The 19,784-nt window shown below is 32.5% G+C and overlaps 2 protein-coding genes across 3 annotated transcripts; both read left to right on the top strand.

Moving 5' to 3' along the window:
- On the top strand, positions 3,370-5,438 carry LOC109356917 (cytochrome P450 71D11-like). Its single transcript, XM_019600550.1, has 2 exons — positions 3,370-4,358; positions 4,749-5,438. Exons 1-2 carry the CDS (start codon positions 3,450-3,452, stop codon positions 5,370-5,372), a joined length of 1,533 nt encoding a protein of 510 aa, XP_019456095.1. The 5' UTR covers positions 3,370-3,449; the 3' UTR covers positions 5,373-5,438.
- On the top strand, positions 11,734-19,010 carry LOC109356916 (titin homolog). Of its 2 annotated transcripts, XM_019600548.1 has the most exons (9): positions 11,734-11,849; positions 12,108-12,833; positions 12,903-14,329; positions 14,458-14,616; positions 16,113-16,292; positions 16,459-16,662; positions 17,436-17,534; positions 17,637-18,248; positions 18,424-19,010. In XM_019600548.1, exons 2-9 carry the CDS (start codon positions 12,116-12,118, stop codon positions 18,754-18,756), a joined length of 3,732 nt encoding a protein of 1,243 aa, XP_019456093.1. In that variant the 5' UTR covers positions 11,734-11,849; positions 12,108-12,115; the 3' UTR covers positions 18,757-19,010. The 2 variants fall into 2 exon arrangements, with proteins under 2 accessions (XP_019456093.1, XP_019456092.1); XM_019600547.1 differs by having other exon boundaries at positions 12,108-14,329.

The following is a 19,784-nucleotide window of genomic DNA, read 5'->3' on the forward strand; positions in this document are numbered from 1 at the left end:
CATTCATGCTTTTTGTTACTTTTCCTTCGAGATTGTTCCAACTATTGATTGCTATCCACTTTTTGGCATTTTTATTTTTCATTATGATCAATAAAAATATGTGGAGGACATTAGTTGCACCACCGTTAAACTAGAACATGAGTAAACTGTATGAATACTATATTCCTACTCACAGAATTGGTCACATATGCAATGTTTAAATGTGTTTAGCGTTATTAGTTAAATTAAAGTAATTTACTTCAAATAAGATATATCTATACTATTAATAAAGGGAAAATACAAAATAACTACTCATTATGGTGTAATTTGTGTTTTCCTATTTTGCCCTCAATATATTTTTATTTCTACCAAAAAAACCATATAATATTATTTTCTTATTTTATCCTTATTATCTTCTTATTTTAAAAGTGTATTTAAAAAATTGAATATTAGACCAATTGAATAATCAACCATAAATTTAGGGCAAAAAATTATATTTGAATTTATAAAATACAAACTATACATTACAAACGATAGGAAAACGGGTTGAGAGGCACGACAGTGCATGTCAACACGCTAGTGACTATAGACATAATTGTCATGAAAATTATTGTGTAAATACCTAAAGTATTATTTCTATTTTTATCATGGTCAAAAATAAGAAATAAGAAAATTGAAAAGACATCACCTTTAATAAAAGAGAATATTTGTCTTATAAATAGGGATTATGATCCCCAATTGTAGACTACATAAAAAAACACCAAAACAACACTAAACAAAAGGAATCACAACATACATAAGTTATTCTCTTCATCCCTTAGAAGAGAAACTAAGGCTAAGGGTAATTTAAAATTAGAAAACCAAAAAACTTACATGTTCTACTATTAGCATGTATTTCATACAAGGACAAAGTAGATAGAGTTGGTGGATACATGATGAAACATGATATAAAGTTCATTACCATATTCTCAATGAATAAACTAAGGTATGTTTCTGCTCAAGCTTTAGTTTTATCTATATTCTTCTGGTTGATTTGACATGAAAAATCTTAGTTATATATATGATGATATTATTCATCATCTTTAGTATGTATGTAGTATGTATCTTTAAGTATATAAAGTCTTCCACCATACTAAAGTTTATATTAAAGATTTTTCCTACAAGTGATATCAGAGCCACTTTCATGTGTAGTCATTAGAAAATAAATTTTAGAGGTACATGTATTAATTTTGAGAGTAAAATGTAATTAATTTTGTATCATTATGCATGATATAGAACTTGTTTCAATATGTAAATATTATGCATGTGATTCTTTGAATATATTAAGTTTGTTCGGTATGGTTTTCACCAAGCATATGATCATGCATTTTGGATTTGATAGATTTACACAAAGCAATAGTGCAACTGTTTGCTGTTCCAAGAATTATAAGGGATTAAAAATCAAGCAAATAAAACTGCTTCTTTTGAAAACCATTACATTAATGTGTTTTTTTTAATAGGATACTTTTGGTTAAGTAAAATTAAATAAGGATGTTGCTATTGAATTTACTTGTTTTTTTTCCTGATTAGAAACGTGTCAATTTGACCACACCAACACATTGAATAGAGTAGCTAACAAATTTGCTATGCTTCTGTTGCATGATGGTCTTACGTAAATGTTAATATTCAAACCTGGGTCGTGGGTTTAATACCCAACACTTGCAAAATTTTTGCAAGTGTTGGGTATTAAACCCACGACCCAGGTTTGAATATTAACATTTACGTAAGACCATCATGCAACAGAAGCATAGCAAATTTGTTAGCTACTCTATTCAATGTGTTGGTGTGGTCAAATTGACACGTTTCTAATCAGGAAAAAAAACAAGTAAATTCAATAGCAACATCCTTATTTAATTTTACTTAACCAAAAGTATCCTATTAAAAAAAACACATTAATGTAATGGTTTTCAAAAGAAGCAGTTTTATTTGCTTGATTTTTAATCCCTTATAATTCTTGGAACAGCAAACAGTTGCACTATTGCTTTGTGTAAATCTATCAAATCCAAAATGCATGATCATATGCTTGGTGAAAACCATACCGAACAAACTTAATATATTCAAAGAATCACATGCATAATATTTACATATTGAAACAAGTTCTATATCATGCATAATGATACAAAATTAATTACATTTTACTCTCAAAATTAATACATGTACCTCTAAAATTTATTTTCTAATGACTACACATGAAAGTGGCTCTGATATCACTTGTAGGAAAAATCTTTAATATAAACTTTAGTATGGTGGAAGACTTTATATACTTAAAGATACATACTACATACATACTAAAGATGATGAATAATATCATCATATATATAACTAAGATTTTTCATGTCAAATCAACCAGAAGAATATAGATAAAACTAAAGCTTGAGCAGAAACATACCTTAGTTTATTCATTGAGAATATGGTAATGAACTTTATATCATGTTTCATCATGTATCCACCAACTCTATCTACTTTGTCCTTGTATGAAATACATGCTAATAGTAGAACATGTAAGTTTTTTGGTTTTCTAATTTTAAATTACCCTTAGCCTTAGTTTCTCTTCTAAGGGATGAAGAGAATAACTTATGTATGTTGTGATTCCTTTTGTTTAGTGTTGTTTTGGTGTTTTTTTATGTAGTCTACAATTGGGGATCATAATCCCTATTTATAAGACAAATATTCTCTTTTATTAAAGGTGATGTCTTTTCAATTTTCTTATTTCTTATTTTTGACCATGATAAAAATAGAAATAATACTTTAGGTATTTACACAATAATTTTCATGACAATTATGTCTATAGTCACTAGCGTGTTGACATGCACTGTCGTGCCTCTCAACCCGTTTTCCTATCGTTTGTAATGTATAGTTTGTATTTTATAAATTCAAATATAATTTTTTGCCCTAAATTTATGGTTGATTATTCAATTGGTCTAATATTCAATTTTTTAAATACACTTTTAAAATAAGAAGATAATAAGGATAAAATAAGAAAATAATATTATATGGTTTTTTTGGTAGAAATAAAAATATATTGAGGGCAAAATAGGAAAACACAAATTACACCATGATGGATAGTTATTTTGTATTTTCCCTTTATTAATAGTATAGATATATCTTATTTGAAGTAAATTACTTTAATTTAACTAATAACGCTAAACACATTTAAACATTGCATATGTGACCAATTCTGTGAGTAGGAATATAGTATTCATACAGTTTACTCATGTTCTAGTTTAACGGTGGTGCAACTAATGTCCTCCACATATTTTTATTGATCATAATGAAAAATAAAAATGCCAAAAAGTGGATAGCAATCAATAGTTGGAACAATCTCGAAGGAAAAGTAACAAAAAGCATGAATGAAGAGTAAAGCAGTACACACTTTTTCTCAAACTCTATCTTACCAAAAGAGAGATCCAGCTTAATCAACTTTTATCTCCATGGATTCTCAACTCTTGAACTTCTCATCCCTTATCTGCCTTTTCATCTTCATGATAGTTGCACTGAAAATAGGAAAAAATCTCAAGAAAAGTCACTCAAATCTAAATATACCCCCAGGACCATGGAAGCTACCTATTATTGGAAATATACCACTTATTCTTACATCCACTCCACATAGAAAATTAAGAGACTTAGCCAAAATATATGGACCTTTGATGCATCTGCAACTTGGAGAGGTTTTCACTATCATTGTTTCCTCACCAGAGTATGCTGAGGAGATAATGAAAACCCATGATGTTATATTTGCATCAAGGCCGAAAATTCTAGCATCAGAAATATTGATTTATAATTCAACAGATATAGTTTTTTCACCTTATGGAGACTATTGGAGACAGCTAAGAAAAATTTGTGCTTTGGAGCTTTTCACCCCAAAACGTATCAACTCATTCAAGCCTATAAGAGAAGAAGTGTTCACCAATCTCATCAAAATGATTGCTTCAGAGAAAGGATCACCCATCAATCTCACTGAAGCAGTACTGTCAGCAATATATACAATAATTTCAAGGTCTGCTTTTGGCAAGAAAAACAAAGACCAGGAAGAATTCATATCCTTGATTAAAGAAGTTGTAGTTGTTGCAGGAGGTTTTGACATGGGAGATTTTTTTCCCTCTGCTAGATGGCTTCAAGTCTTGACTGGCTTAAGGCCTAAGCTTGAGAGGTTGCAACAAAAAATAGATCGAATACACGAAAATATCATCAACGAGCATAAAGAGCTAAAATTAAAAGCCGAAGAAGGCCAAGGTGGAGTACAGGAAGATCTGGTAGATGTTCTTTTAAAATTTGAGGATGGTAATGGTAACAACCAGGACATTTGCTTAACTAAAGGCAATATCAAAGCTATAATCCATGTAAGGATAATAACGCCTTGCAAATACTTTTATGAACTTATTCTTGTTCCTTTATGCAGAACTGTAGAGGTGTAGCACTTACATAAAAGTTTAATACCACCCCATACTATCTTTCATGATCTATTTGAAGTTGTGCACTATTTACATTATGTTAACGGAAGCACATCTATTGTTCTAAAAAGTGTGTCACTTCATGTTCCATTTGTTGTAGTTGATTGAAAAATATATGTTTAAGTTAAAAATTTAATAACTAAGTATTTTTCTGATCAATCACAACAAGTGGTACATGAAATGACACAATTTTATGGACAGAAGATGGGCTACCCATGTTAAAATCATATCTATTTTAACTTTCTCCTTAGCTTAACCTCAATGATGATTACTATTCAGGATATCTTTAGTGCTGGAGGTGAGACATCAGCAACTACAATAGATTGGGCAATGGCAGAGATGGTAAGAGATCCAAGAGTAATGAAGAAAGCACAAGCTGAGGTGAGAGAAGTATTCAATGAGAAAGAAAGGGTTGATGAAACTTACATTAATGAACTGAAATATTTGAAATCAGTTGTGAAAGAGACCCTTAGGTTACACCCTGCAGCACCTCTTTTACTTCCAAAAGAATGTGGACAAGCATGTGAGATTAATGGGTATCACATACCTGTCAAAAGTAAGGTCATAATCAATGCTTGGGCAATTGGAAGAGATCCAAAATATTGGACTGAGCCAGAGAGGTTTTATCCAGAGAGATTCATTGATAGCTCCATTGACTACAAAGGAAGTAACTTTGAGTACGTTCCATTCGGCGCTGGAAGAAGAATATGTCCAGGCAGCACATTAGGTTTATTGCATGTTGAGATGGCCCTTGCATTCTTGTTATATCACTTTGATTGGAAGCTTCCCAATGGAATGAAAAGTGAGGACTTGGACATGACTGAGATATTTGGAGTGACTGTTAGAAGAAAACAAGACATGTACTTGATTCCCATAGCTTATAGTCCTTTGTTTGCAACATAAACTCCATACTTTCAATTTGTTCAGCATTTACTCCAAAAATAAAGTTGTGTCCATGTTTATTGGTTCATGTAGACCTGAAAACTTTGTAATGTGCCCAAAGTCAGTGATAGTTGTGAATGATGTTTGTTATATCAAATAAAAAATGTTCCTAGCTGTGAATGATGCAAGTTATTTAGTATGCATGTCTTCAAATTTCTCTATTATATTGTGCCTAGACTCCTCATACTTTAGCTTTGTCAACGCCAAAAAAATATGAGGGAAGTAATATAGTAATGAGAACTATATCCATGAGAAAAGTTAATAATATTAGCTCAGATTAACCATGTAATACAAGAAGCATAGATATGACATTACACAAATATGGGAAGTGTTCGTACTTAGTTGATCTATTTCTTTAAGCAGTCCCTTTAAGAGGAGAACATTCTGTGGTTGACTATTACAAATCCTTAACCACCACAAAGCAAATTGAAATCATTAGCCACAGTTTATGTTATTTATGATAACAGAAACATTCTCCAATTTGGCCACATTTGATTTGCTTCACTCTCTTTCTGACGCCTGTTTTGTACAATTCCCCTCACCCTTTTCCCATCTGTGCTTGTGGTTAGTGTATGAAATGAAACAAAAATTAGTACATGACCACTTCTTTTTTGTAATTTCATTATCTTTAATAATTGTCGTGCTTATATTTTATTCTTTTGCATGCAAATTTCTGATAAATATGTTTATCATGTTCTCTAAATTTTTGGAATGAAATTGTACTCTCATTATGATTTTATGTTTTTATGGTAAAAACCCTAAAATTGTAAAATCCTCATCTTTTAAGTTGGGGAAAAGTTCATAGGACAGAGTAAGTTGTTACCCAATACTGAGTAATAGGTTACCATGCAAAAATAAGGCAGAGTAACTCATTACTCATTGCACATGAGCTGAGCATACCGATAACACCATTATTCATAGTTGTTACAATACTTTTCATATTCAAACTGAAACAACTTCTTTCAAAATGAATCAATGTCTCTCCAATCAACTTCCAGCTCTTGGAATGAGTATGATGGTTGGTTGGAAGCCTATTTAAATCCCTTAAACATTCAGATTTGAAACACAACTTTTACACACAGATCACTTACACATTTTGCAACAACTTGAGTCAAATTTTCTGATTTCTTAAAAAGTTGTTGAAGTGTTTTTTAGAAACATTTCTGTATCAACAAGATGTTAGTCTTGTAATGTAAGGTCTCGTTAGATCCATATAAAGACCAAAAAGTCAAGGATTTAATTATTATGAGTGACATTTGTTGAGAGAGACAATCACGCACCAAAAAAGGGATTAGTTCTTTATCTAAATGGTGAAAGGATATCCTAGGTAGTATAGAGAAAAAACATTTTCTACAATTTATTTTGATCTAAAAAACACTAAAGAATTTGTGTTATAATCATTGTGACTTACAATGGATTGAGTGCATAAGTGTTACAATTCATAGCAATCCTTGAGCCCTGGATACAAAGTTATTCATCTATTCATTTACTCTAATCACTATTGGGTACTGTGAAGGGAAAAGTGAAAATCAAGAAGTGTGTGCTTCTTGTTGTGATATTGGTGAGTGATAATCTTAGGAGAAATCTTGGTGTAAGATTTGTAAGATTGATATTCATTATATAGTGAAATCTCTTGTGATTTGCAATGGACTAGATGCAGCCTTCAGTGGCTAAAAGGTGAACCAGGATATATATAATATTATCTCTTTTCCTTACTCTTTTCCTTTCTCATTTCCTTTGTGCATTATGATATTTGCTAACTTTAATTCTTCCACTACTTATTTGATTATCATCTTTAAACGAGTTACAAAAATATACATAAAGTTGCATATAACTAAAAAAAACTAATTCATTCTCTCTTAATTTGTCATCTACCCTTACATAACTAGAGTTACCCGATCCTTGTGCGGTGACAACTATATGCATAACATCCTCCATTACCAACTCACTATTAGCTTATCTTGCCCGCTAGTAGAGATGGCAAAACGGGCATTGCCCGTAGGCGCGCCCGCATAGCTCGCATTTTTTGCGAGCAGGGCATTTTATTGCGGGTATTTTCGTTGGGCATGCGGGCAGCCCATAAATATAATTTAAGGAAAAAGTAAGAAAATTTTAAATAAGTTATGATGTAATGTGATTTTTAATCCCTAAAAAAATTGTAATCTAATGTTATTTGTTAAACTTCATATAAAATATCAAAAAATTTGTTAATTTTGTATCTTCAACTACTTTATTTAACTTAGTTTCATTTATTATATGATTTTTTTTATTTTTTAAATTATTTAACAAAGCCCGCGAGCCACCCGCAAGCCCATTTTAAAATGGGCAGACCATTGAATTTTGTCCTTTAACCAATGCGGGCATGCCTGCGCCCGCTTAAATTTTTGCGGGCGCAAGCTAAACAGGTCGGTCGACTCGTTTTACCATCTTTACCGCTAGTGTCACATTGTCACCGTCCTACAGGTATGGTCCACCAATTCTTTTCTTTTAATTAATTTATTTTGTTTTCACTATATTAAAATAATATATGAATCGTAAACTTTTTATCTAACTAAATAACAAAAAATGTTTACTTTTCCTAATAATAATAATGATGAAATATTAAATAAATACTAATAATAATAAAATAATAAAAAGTAAGTATTATAAAATGTTTTTATAACATTATTTTAAAGGGTTTACGAGGAATGTCACGATTTTGGTCATCGGTAGTGTCTCTACCATGTTTTATGATAGAGGATAGTTTAAAGTCAATGTAGTTTGTTTCCATTAACTAATTATTCAAAAAATGTTTATTAATATAATTAATTTGAGATTTAATGTAGTTACGACTTGTGTTATATCTTACTTTTTGTTTCGGGTTGAGAAGAAATTATAGTGAATAATATTATCTGTATTATTGCTCAAAGTGGAAAGACAGTGAACAATTGATATAATCTCTTTGCTATTAATTTCGTTTATGTCATCTCTCAAAGCATGAAGGCAGTAACCGACCAATGCAGTCTATTTGTTATTAATCCATTTAAATTAATTAAAATAATATGTTCAATAAAAAAAGAATTAATCAACTTTCAACCCAAAACTAGTATTTTTCAACCTATAATTACATCATTTTCTTTTTCGTTTTCAATATATAGATATATATGAACAAAATAAACTCTTGCTAGAGACTTAATAAAAATATGTTGTTTTGCTTTAATAATTAAATATCTAAATGAAAAAGTTTTGAGATAAATTAGTCAATGTAATTAGTGAGGACACCATTTTAATACGAGCAAACGAGAATACAAGATATTAATACATTTTACAATTCGTAATCGATTCTCAAACTTAGAATTCCATTTTGACTACCATATTCTCTAAATTTGGCATAAAAAGAGTTTTCTAGTTCTCGACAAAATTACTTTTCCAAATCATCTGTGAGAGATTGGAATTTTGTTAACTCTCTTTGTAAGTCATATAATAGTTGGTCCATTGAAAATTGGGTTGCAATATAAACAGTGATATATAAAATCAAGTTAGAAATTAGATTGAGATGGAGCTCTTTTTTATATTTTATATTATTGATGTAGTTATTAGTTTATAGTATTTGCAGTTTGTTAAGATCAGAGGTGAATATGACTATGACCTGACTCTATCTTCTTATTAGGTATGGCTAAATCATGATCAAATCTGAATAGGATCGGGTCTCATCATGTCTAAGGCCGCTTTCGAGTTCAAAACTTAGATCCGATCAATATTTAGGGTTAGGTACATACAAACATGTCTCATAGTCACTTGCTCCTCATGTTTATATGTCTTTCTATTCAAATGTGTATAAAGTAATGACACTTTTTGGTCAAAAGTATTATTGATTATCTAATTTTTTGTTATGTATATATGATTAATAATATATATACATATATTATTTTTTTATATTCAAATTACATATTCATAATAATAAATAATATTGAGAAGACTTTATCTAAAATTAGTATGAATTATATTTAATCGGGTTTAAGCTTGAGTTTGAGTTTAAAGGCTGCCTCAGTCAATATGTAGAGTCATGTTAGCTTCAAGTCTATGGTCGAGTCTAAGTTCAAAAATTGGTTCGGCCAATATTTAAGGCCGAGAATGGGATAAGTTTGAACCCATCCCAACCCAATTCATACTTTATCTTTATCCGGGTGCAAGGCTTAAAGTTTAAACAGGTATAACTCTCTGATTCATCTTTATCATAATTATTAGACTAACTATGACCAATAATTAGTTACGCCAGTTTTTTATTTTATGTATTCTATTTGTTATATATATAATTTGTTTTACCTGTGCTTTATTTTCTCAAATCAATAAGATGAGGTTTTCTCTAATCAATATCCCATTATCCCCGTGCTTTTTATAGGATGAAATTACTTAATGAGTTTCAGTAATCTATTGCATTTTCGAATTATACTGAAAGATTCCCCATGAATCTATTTGATTCCGAAAAAAAAAACGTACCAAAATGGAACGATGATGATATCCTCTATCAATTAATATAATCACCTTGATCTTAGGATAATCAAGTGGCTTTTATTTGATTTTATTTTTCTGTCCATATCAAACAAATCCACGTTTAATCATTTAATGTCAGTGCATGATTGTTTTCGATTAGATTAAGAATTCAAATTCAATAATCCTTGAAAAGCCCAAACTTTTAAGCAAGGACACACTAATATAATATTATCTTAACAAACGTTCTCAATTAATATAATCACCTCAATCTTAAGATAGGAGTTTTTATTTTTTTTCTGTTCATAGCATTTATCAATTATCATTAGTATGTTGGCCAATGGGTATCATATAAAATTAAAAAGTATATATTATCCCTCTATTATATTGTAAAGATTTATACACAATAATATATTCTTTATCATTATATTTAAGAGTTAAAGTTTATGATAATAATATATAAACGATTAATAATATAATGATATTGTACAATACTCTTACACTATTAAAAGTATTATTAATGTGTATAGTTTTCCAGAATTGCAAATGAATAAAATATCATGACAAATATTTATAAGATTACAACAGGTCAGGAATGTCGATAGGCTAGTTATGAATAATAAAGAAAGATATATATTAATAAAATAAACAAAAAGTATAAGTAAAATATAAAAAAATACCTAATTCAAGAAGCAAGTCTAGAGATTCTATATACAACTAATAATTATAAAAAAGACAAGAAGTACTTAATTATATATTAGTGCGTTGACTGTCAAGTAACATTTTTATTCTATACAATTAAATATTCAATTTTTATATATTTCGTTTTGTATGATTTTGTTTTTTTTATATTTGATATATTTTATATTATATTTTTATTCTACATACTTTAAATTATACGTTTTGTTTTTATTAGAATGTATAATTTAAGGTGAGAGTGATAGTTTAAACTTATAAGTAATGTACTAGGAGTCATTAACTAAGATAATATGTTTTTTCTGGAAATTAAAAATATTAAAGACAAAATAGAGAAATAACAATTGCATCATGATAATAGTTTATAACTAATAATTAGGCATAATTATAATGAATTAAGATTTTATCGCATTTGACTTAAAAGAAGTAGAATATTGAAATAATATCTTTTTGTTCTTTTTTAATTTTAATTGTACCGTATGTTAACTTCACAAATTATTGCGGTTTAATTCAATCACTGGATCAGATTGTCTGGTCCTATATCATTGATTGTTATCTGTTAAAAAAATATGCTGTTATTATCTTAAAAAAATACAAAATATAAAAGGCAAAACGACAATAGCTGGATCATATAAACCAAAAAACAATTATAACATACATCTCTTCATAACGAGTGAGTTAGAAAGAGTTATCTTGTTTTTTGTTTTCATAGAGCTTAAAGCTTGTACAATATATATATAGTGTTTTTATACTATTAATAAATTATTCATAAACTTTCAATATAAAAAAATTATATTGTTAGCGTATAATCTCTTCAACAAAATAAAATAATATCTATACTATTAATAAAGCCAAAACAAGTGATAATCACCATGCATGATATAATTTGAATATTCCATTTTTATTATTTTTAGCTTCTCTCCTTAATAACTAATAAAAACTTCCACACAATAATAATATCTAATAATCATATAATAATTTTTATCTTCTTAAATCAATATTTTTCTTCAAATTTATATATTGCAATAACAATATGGATCGACAGGCACAAAGTGCCGATCGACATACTAGTATATAATAAAATCTAAAATAAATTAAAATTGTATAAATAAAATCATCCTTAAGTTATAGTTCATACACATTGGAGTTTGGACTCAAAGTTATTTATCTCTATAGTCTACACTCGTGCATCTCTTCCTTTCTTTCAACGCCACTTACCAATTCTATCACTCTTTCAATTCCCCCTTCGACTTCTTCGATCTACACTTCTCTGTAAGTAAATCTGAATATTGTCTTTAATTGTTATTTTTTAGTACTATCGAGTGAGCTATTATCTTTCCGTTTTCCGGTTGTTTGACTGTCTCTTCCAACATGTGTTGCTATCGGGAATTGAACATTCTGTTATTCTGGGATCTAGCTGTGCATTGTTATTCGATCTGTTTGTTTTTTATCTATTGATCCGGTTTTTGCGCTATTTGATCCTGTGGTTCGTTTGAATTTTGATTGTGATGTTATTGTTTGGATTTGTAGAAAACGCAATGACGGAGCATGCGGTGGTGAATGTGCACGGCGAAGATCGGCAGAAGATCAAAGGCGGCGTCGGCGTTTATAATGGCGGTTCTCACGCGGTGGTGAATGGTGCTCATGTCGGTGGTAAGATCCATGCTGACGTCACATTCGACTCTGTCAGTGGAAGCGATGCTGTTTCTGCTGCTGCTGACGGTGGTTCTGCCGCATCGGATCCAGTTGCTGTTGTTGACGACAATGGTGACGGTGGTTCTGGAGCGGAGGGATTGGAGGTTGGTGATGCTGAATCTCACGTGACGGTTTTGGAGGTTACTGTATCTGAAATTATAAACAAGGAGAGTGTTGGCACGGATTCCTCTGCTGTATCTAAGGTTATAGCGAAAGAAGAAATTCGGGAAAAGGAAATTAGTAGTGGAACGGTTTCTGTTGATGGAGAGAATGCTAATTTGGGATCTGTTACCCATTTAGATGTTTCAGGTGATATGGACGTTGCTGAGGTTGTCGTTGTGGATGAAGGAGTTATAGATGTGAATAAAAATCATGATAACGATCATGGGATCGAAAATTCTGTAGCTGGTACAGACGTTGTGGTGGATAGAGGACTGAATGAGCAGGCTGTGGAGAATGAGATTAATGGTGGTGATGCTAATGGAGGCACCACCATTACAGATTCTAATGGTGCAGTTGATGCTCAGAACAGTGTGGAGGATGAGATTCACGGTGATGGAATCACCACTGTTACAGTTGCTAATGGTCCAGTTGATGTTAAAAACGGTGTGGAGGATGTGATTCACAGTGATGGAGTCACCACCGTTACAGTTGCTAATGGTCCAGTTGATGTTCAAAACGGTGTGAAGGATGAGATTCATGGTGATGCTGATGGAGTCTGCATTACAGATGCTAATGGTGAAGTTGGTATTCATAGCAGCAGTGTGGAGAATAAGATTCATGGTGATTCTAACAAAGACACCATTACAGATGTTAATGTTGAAGTTAGTGTTCAAAACAGTGTGGAGAATGAGATTCATGATGATGTGAATGGAGTTGATGTAGCTGGTGCTGCGGAGGTTTTAGGAGAGAAGGACATTGTGACTGTTTTTGTGGGAGTTGCACATGAGAATAAAAGTCATGGAGAAGTTGAAAGTGTAGCTCTTGAAAATGGTATGGGTGTGGAGAGTGATGTTCCTGTTGTAGTTGATGGAGTCTCTGTTACATATGTGGAAGAATGTGCTGACAACAGTGATCGAACAAGTTCAGGAGAGAAGACACAGATCGAGTCTCTTTATTCTAGAGGTGGAGACGAGAAAGATGGTGGGACTTTTGTGCAGGAAAAAAGTAAGACTGTCTCTGATACAAATGTCGATAAAAGTCTGGAATACAAAAATATAGACAGCACTGATGTTTCAAATGAGAAGGACATTGTAACTAACAAAAGTCAAGATGGGGAGTTAGAAAGTGTAGCAGATATTCGAAATTGTGAGGATACCAGTCTAAATGAATGTACTGAGAAAAATGTGGTTTCTGTTGATGTTGATGGTGTCTCTCCTACTACAGATGTAAAGGATGAATTTCATCAAAATGGCTTAGAGAAGGCAAAGCTTAAGTCTGTGACCGAGGTTGATGTGGAAAGAAGTGTAGTTGGTGCAGAAGTTCAAAATGGTTTGGCAGAGCCAGAGCTGAGTGATTGCACCAAGGAGAAGGAGGTTCCCATCGAACTTCAAGTGGGTAGCAAGCCAGAGAATTTTGAAGAGACAATACTTGAGCCAGTTCTTGGAGAAAAATTTTCAGCCATAAACACTACACATATGACCATAGATTCTAACGTCGTTTCTGACTTGAATGGCAATGAATTAGACTGCAAAGCTGAACCTTCCGCTGATATATCTGACATAAAAAACATTGCAGCGGACATCAAAGCTGAACCAGAAAACAATGTGGTGAAGAGTGAAATGGAACCTTCACTGCAAGGTGACATCTCTACTGAAGGTGGCAATCGTGGAGAGGGAGACTCAAGACCCACACAAGAAGGATCTAGTATTGCTGATAGTTTTGATGGACATAATGTGGGTTCAGAGGTAGTGAAAAGGCCTTTCTACTATTTGATAAGGCTTCCAAGATATGACGACGATGAGAATATACAAGAGCAAATAAATAATGCTCTTAAACAGGTAGATGAAAAGACAGAACATAGAGGCAAAATCAGAGCTGAAATCAACAATAGGAAGGTCAGCAATCAGAGCATACAACATACTTCATTAATATTTTGATTGCGAAAGATGAAAACTTTTCTATATTTCTGAGACCAATATTTGATGTTTGATAAAAAAAAATAATGTTGTTATGCTATGATCAGGACCTCTGTAATGAGTATCGTCAAGATTATAGAGCTGCAAAATCAGCAGAGAAAACTGCTCGGGACTTGTTCAAATCCAAACGCCAGGAACTGGATTCAGTTAAATCCACAATGAACAGATTAAACAATACAATTTCTGTTGGTGATATAGATAACAAGGTATGCTTTCAATTTGCTTTTGGAAGTATTTACATGATCTTGATTCTTCTGTCTGTTTTTTTAAGTCTTTGGATATATGATTTATTGGCAGATAAGAAACATGGAACACATGATCCAGCATGAAACTCTGCAGTGATCGAACAAGTTCAGGAGAGAAGACACAGATCGAGTCTCTTTATTCTAGAGGTGGAGACGAGAAAGATGGTGGGACTTTTGTGCAGGAAAAAAGTAAGACTGTCTCTGATACAAATGTCGATAAAAGTCTGGAATACAAAAATATAGACAGCACTGATGTTTCAAATGAGAAGGACATTGTAACTAACAAAAGTCAAGATGGGGAGTTAGAAAGTGTAGCAGATATTCGAAATTGTGAGGATACCAGTCTAAATGAATGTACTGAGAAAAATGTGGTTTCTGTTGATGTTGATGGTGTCTCTCCTACTACAGATGTAAAGGATGAATTTCATCAAAATGGCTTAGAGAAGGCAAAGCTTAAGTCTGTGACCGAGGTTGATGTGGAAAGAAGTGTAGTTGGTGCAGAAGTTCAAAATGGTTTGGCAGAGCCAGAGCTGAGTGATTGCACCAAGGAGAAGGAGGTTCCCATCGAACTTCAAGTGGGTAGCAAGCCAGAGAATTTTGAAGAGACAATACTTGAGCCAGTTCTTGGAGAAAAATTTTCAGCCATAAACACTACACATATGACCATAGATTCTAACGTCGTTTCTGACTTGAATGGCAATGAATTAGACTGCAAAGCTGAACCTTCCGCTGATATATCTGACATAAAAAACATTGCAGCGGACATCAAAGCTGAACCAGAAAACAATGTGGTGAAGAGTGAAATGGAACCTTCACTGCAAGGTGACATCTCTACTGAAGGTGGCAATCGTGGAGAGGGAGACTCAAGACCCACACAAGAAGGATCTAGTATTGCTGATAGTTTTGATGGACATAATGTGGGTTCAGAGGTAGTGAAAAGGCCTTTCTACTATTTGATAAGGCTTCCAAGATATGACGACGATGAGAATATACAAGAGCAAATAAATAATGCTCTTAAACAGGTAGATGAAAAGACAGAACATAGAGGCAAAATCAGAGCTGAAATCAACAATAGGAAGGTCAGCAATCAGAGCATACAACATACTTCATTAATATTTTGATTGCGAAAGATGAAAACTTTTCTATATTTCTGAGACCAATATTTGATGTTTGATAAAAAAAAATAATGTTGTTATGCTATGATCAGGACCTCTGTAATGAGTATCGTCAAGATTATAGAGCTGCAAAATCAGCAGAGAAAACTGCTCGGGACTTGTTCAAATCCAAACGCCAGGAACTGGATTCAGTTAAATCCACAATGAACAGATTAAACAATACAATTTCTGTTGGTGATATAGATAACAAGGTATGCTTTCAATTTGCTTTTGGAAGTATTTACATGATCTTGATTCTTCTGTCTGTTTTTTTAAGTCTTTGGATATATGATTTATTGGCAGATAAGAAACATGGAACACATGATCCAGCATGAAACTCTGCCTCTAAATGAAGAAAAGCAATTGATACGTCAAATCAAGCAATTGAAGCAGAATCGAGGGGAGCTTTCTTCTATAATAGGAAAGCAGGATCAATCACAACAATCTACAGACCAAAATGACAATATAGAAGAACACACTAAGGTACCATGGTCAGGTTGCTCTTACAATATTTGTTGAATTAAGTCATTAACTACTTGATTGCATCTTGCAATCCTGTGACTGTTATTCCATTAATATCAAATACATGTATGTATTTATAGGGATTTCTATTGTCTTTAACATGATATCATTGTTCCAATATTTTCAGCGCTCAGTTCATTTGAAGAAGGAATTGGACTTGCTTAGAAATAATCTTCAAAAGGCAGAAACAGCAACTAAAGCTGCACAGAAGAAATATGATGATGAATGGGATAAATTGAGTGAGTTGCAAGGTCGGTTTAATCTTGCTGATCGCATTCGTCAAGAGGCATATACAAATTTAAGGTCTTTGAAAAGTCAATTGCATGAGAAGGTATACTATACTCTTCCTTTAACATTTTATTTTTTTGAATTTTCTCTTTGACATAAAAACTGGTATGAAACTTATTGTTGCATTATTTTGCTATATGTTCAGAAGAACAGCAAGAAGTTTACTCTTAAATTATTTTGCTCTATTAGTAATAGAAGCTTGGGGCATACTGAGTAGCAATGTGTTGCTCATTACAATGAACCAAATGATTTTCATTAGAACGATGGAGTAATAATAACAATACATTAACGGGGGCACGACAACAAAATTCGTGCTAGTAAATGGCAAATATATTATATACTCCTGCATGGTCTGCAATTTTAAAGTGACTGCCAATGACTTGTGTATTTCTAGATTTAATGCTTAGGCTGCACTTAGGCAACAATTTTTCTTGTTATCAAGATTAGCATATCATCTAGAGAAACTCACTACACTATATTGTTGCGAAACTAATATTGGTAGGCACTAGGCACATAAACATCTACTTCATCAGCTCAACTCTTCTATCTTTTTTGTTGTTACACAATCATCTCTATATCAACACATAAACATCTATATAATCAGCTCAACTCTCTTTTTTATTGTTCACCAAATGTATTGGCTGTGAACTTGGTTGTTGCTACTGGATGATGTATAAACTAGATACCTGAGTATAAACTAGATACCTGAGTATTTGATCTTATTTAATTTCTTACTGTTATGGAAATTAGATACTTTTCAGATAATTGTGCTTGAAAACAAATACTGAGCCTATTTTTTGTTCACTGGTATTGCAGAAGAAATATTTTTGGGAATACAAAGGTGCTATTACAAAAGGGCAAGAACTGGCAGCAGAAGGGAGGAAAGATGAGCTGCAAAGCTTCTGTATTGATCAGGTGATCCTCTTACCCTTGGAACTAGTAGAGAGATGATTTTTTTTCCTTCTACCCTAGTAAGCAAACAAACATGAATTTAGCACTTACCAATAAGCATTTCAGGTTGAGAGAATAATGGAGCTGTGGAACAAAAGTGATGAGTTCAGAAGGGACTATATTCGGTGCAACACCAGGAGTACAGTGAGGAGACTTCAAACCCTGGATGGCCGAGCACTTGGTCCAGGTGAGCAGCCACCAGTAATTCTTAATGCCACGATCACTGAAAGAGTCTCCAAAAACAATTCTCAGATCAAGCATTTGACGCTGGAACAAGAAACGAAATCAACATCAATAGAATCTGTTGATATAAAGGATGAATCTGTTTCGAAGGTTGTCATACAAAAAACCGAAAGAAATCAGACAACTAAAGGAATAAAGCCTGCAAAACCTGCTCCTTCGGAGAAATCATCAGTTGCAGTTTTACGTTGGGGAGATGAACCCAATGAGCCTGAAGATAGTATTGAAGAACCTGTGAGAACAAAAGAGGAAGAGGAGCTGATCTTAAAGGCTGAAAAAACAAGAAAAGAAGACGAAGCAGCTAAGTTAAAGGAAAAGCGGAGGCTAGAGGAGATAGAAAAAGCTAAGGAAGCAATGGAGAGGAAAAAACGTAATGCAGAGAAAGCCCAACAAAGGGCCATTTTGAAGGCTCAAAAAGAAGCTGAGCAAAAGGAGAAGGTAATAGCATATATATGATTATAAAATGTTATTTTTACGACCTATGTAGACAACCCTCACTTAATTGTTTCTGAACAAAGTACACATGCTTTCTGCATAAAACCATCTGCACTATATGATTTAGATTCTATATCTTGTTCTTAAACTATATTAACATGCATATATTTGGATGCAGGAAAGGGAGAAGAAGGCAAGGAAGAAGGAAAGAAGAAAGGCAGCTACTACTGACAATGCCGAAAACACAGAACAAGAACCTGCTCCTACCTCAGAATCTCTCACAATTACCGAAGAAATAGATCAGAGTGAGAAACCAGTTGAGGTAACAAAAAGGCCGCAGAAACAACCTCAATTCCCTAAGCAGACTAGTAAGTCAAAATCCGTGCCCCTGCCTCTGCGCAACCGTGGGAAGAGACGAATTCAGCCATGGGTGTGGTGGGCTCTAATAGCAGTTCTTTTTGTTGTTGCCTTGTTCTATATGGTGGGCAATATCAGCTCTTTGAGATATTAGCTGCAAGATAATGACTTCTGAGTACGCTCCAAAGTCAATTTGCTTCGATACTAAGCAATCTCTAAGTATCTTTTGTGGATATTAGCTCTTGCATTTATGTTATATAGAATCAATTTTTTGTGCCCTTAAAACATTTTCCTGCTAGTTTTGGTCTCTGGTCATGCTATTTTCTTCAAGATTTATTTATGAGTTTGCCATGGGATGTGAATCTAATTCTATAATTATGAAAATAAATTATTGTGGTTGTGTTTTTTCGTATTTCCTATTGTTTATTATTTAATTTAGTTTTCTTCATACTAATGAGGATACTTGTAGTTAATAGTATACTATGACAGAAACTACTTCGTATGTTTCAGTTTGGATACCATAATATGTAGTAGGCATTTCCTTGTAATTTTAAGTGTTGTTTACTAAGAAAAAGGGTCTTCCTTTTACAAATAATAATACTATCCCTTTCAGCACAGATTTCATAATTCCCAAAAGTCTCACATTTCACTTTATTCAGCTCAGGAAAAAGAAATGCAGCTGAACTAATTATCTTCCACAGAATACACGGTCAGAATTCAGCTGTATCTTGAGAGAAAGAGACAAGCTGTGACCATAGCAAATCAAATTTGATTCTCAAAATTCTGTGTTACTGCTTTATCCATAGTGGTTGGATTAGCTCCTTCCGATTGAGATTTGTTCCTATCGATTTTTTAAATGACCAAATTACCCATTTCCACGTAACTTCACCCAGACTTTAAATTACCATCATAATTGACTGCGATTTAGTTGTGTTAAATGTTAGAGAAAAATATATCTGACATTATTTTATCACCATTTATAAAATATAAGTAATATAAATTGGAATGATATATTAATTATATATAAATCTTTATACTATATTAATTTAGTGAGCAATTGCGTAAAAAATGACTTCAATTATCAAAATCATAATATCATGTTCTTAATATGTGATAGCTCACTAAAGACCTAATAGAGGTTAGGTTATTCGATTAAACATTTTGCTCAATGTAATATTATGT

This window comes from Lupinus angustifolius, chromosome LG09 (genome assembly GCF_001865875.1).
Source record: "Lupinus angustifolius cultivar Tanjil chromosome LG09, LupAngTanjil_v1.0, whole genome shotgun sequence".
NCBI classification, from domain to species: Eukaryota; Viridiplantae; Streptophyta; class Magnoliopsida; order Fabales; family Fabaceae; genus Lupinus; species Lupinus angustifolius.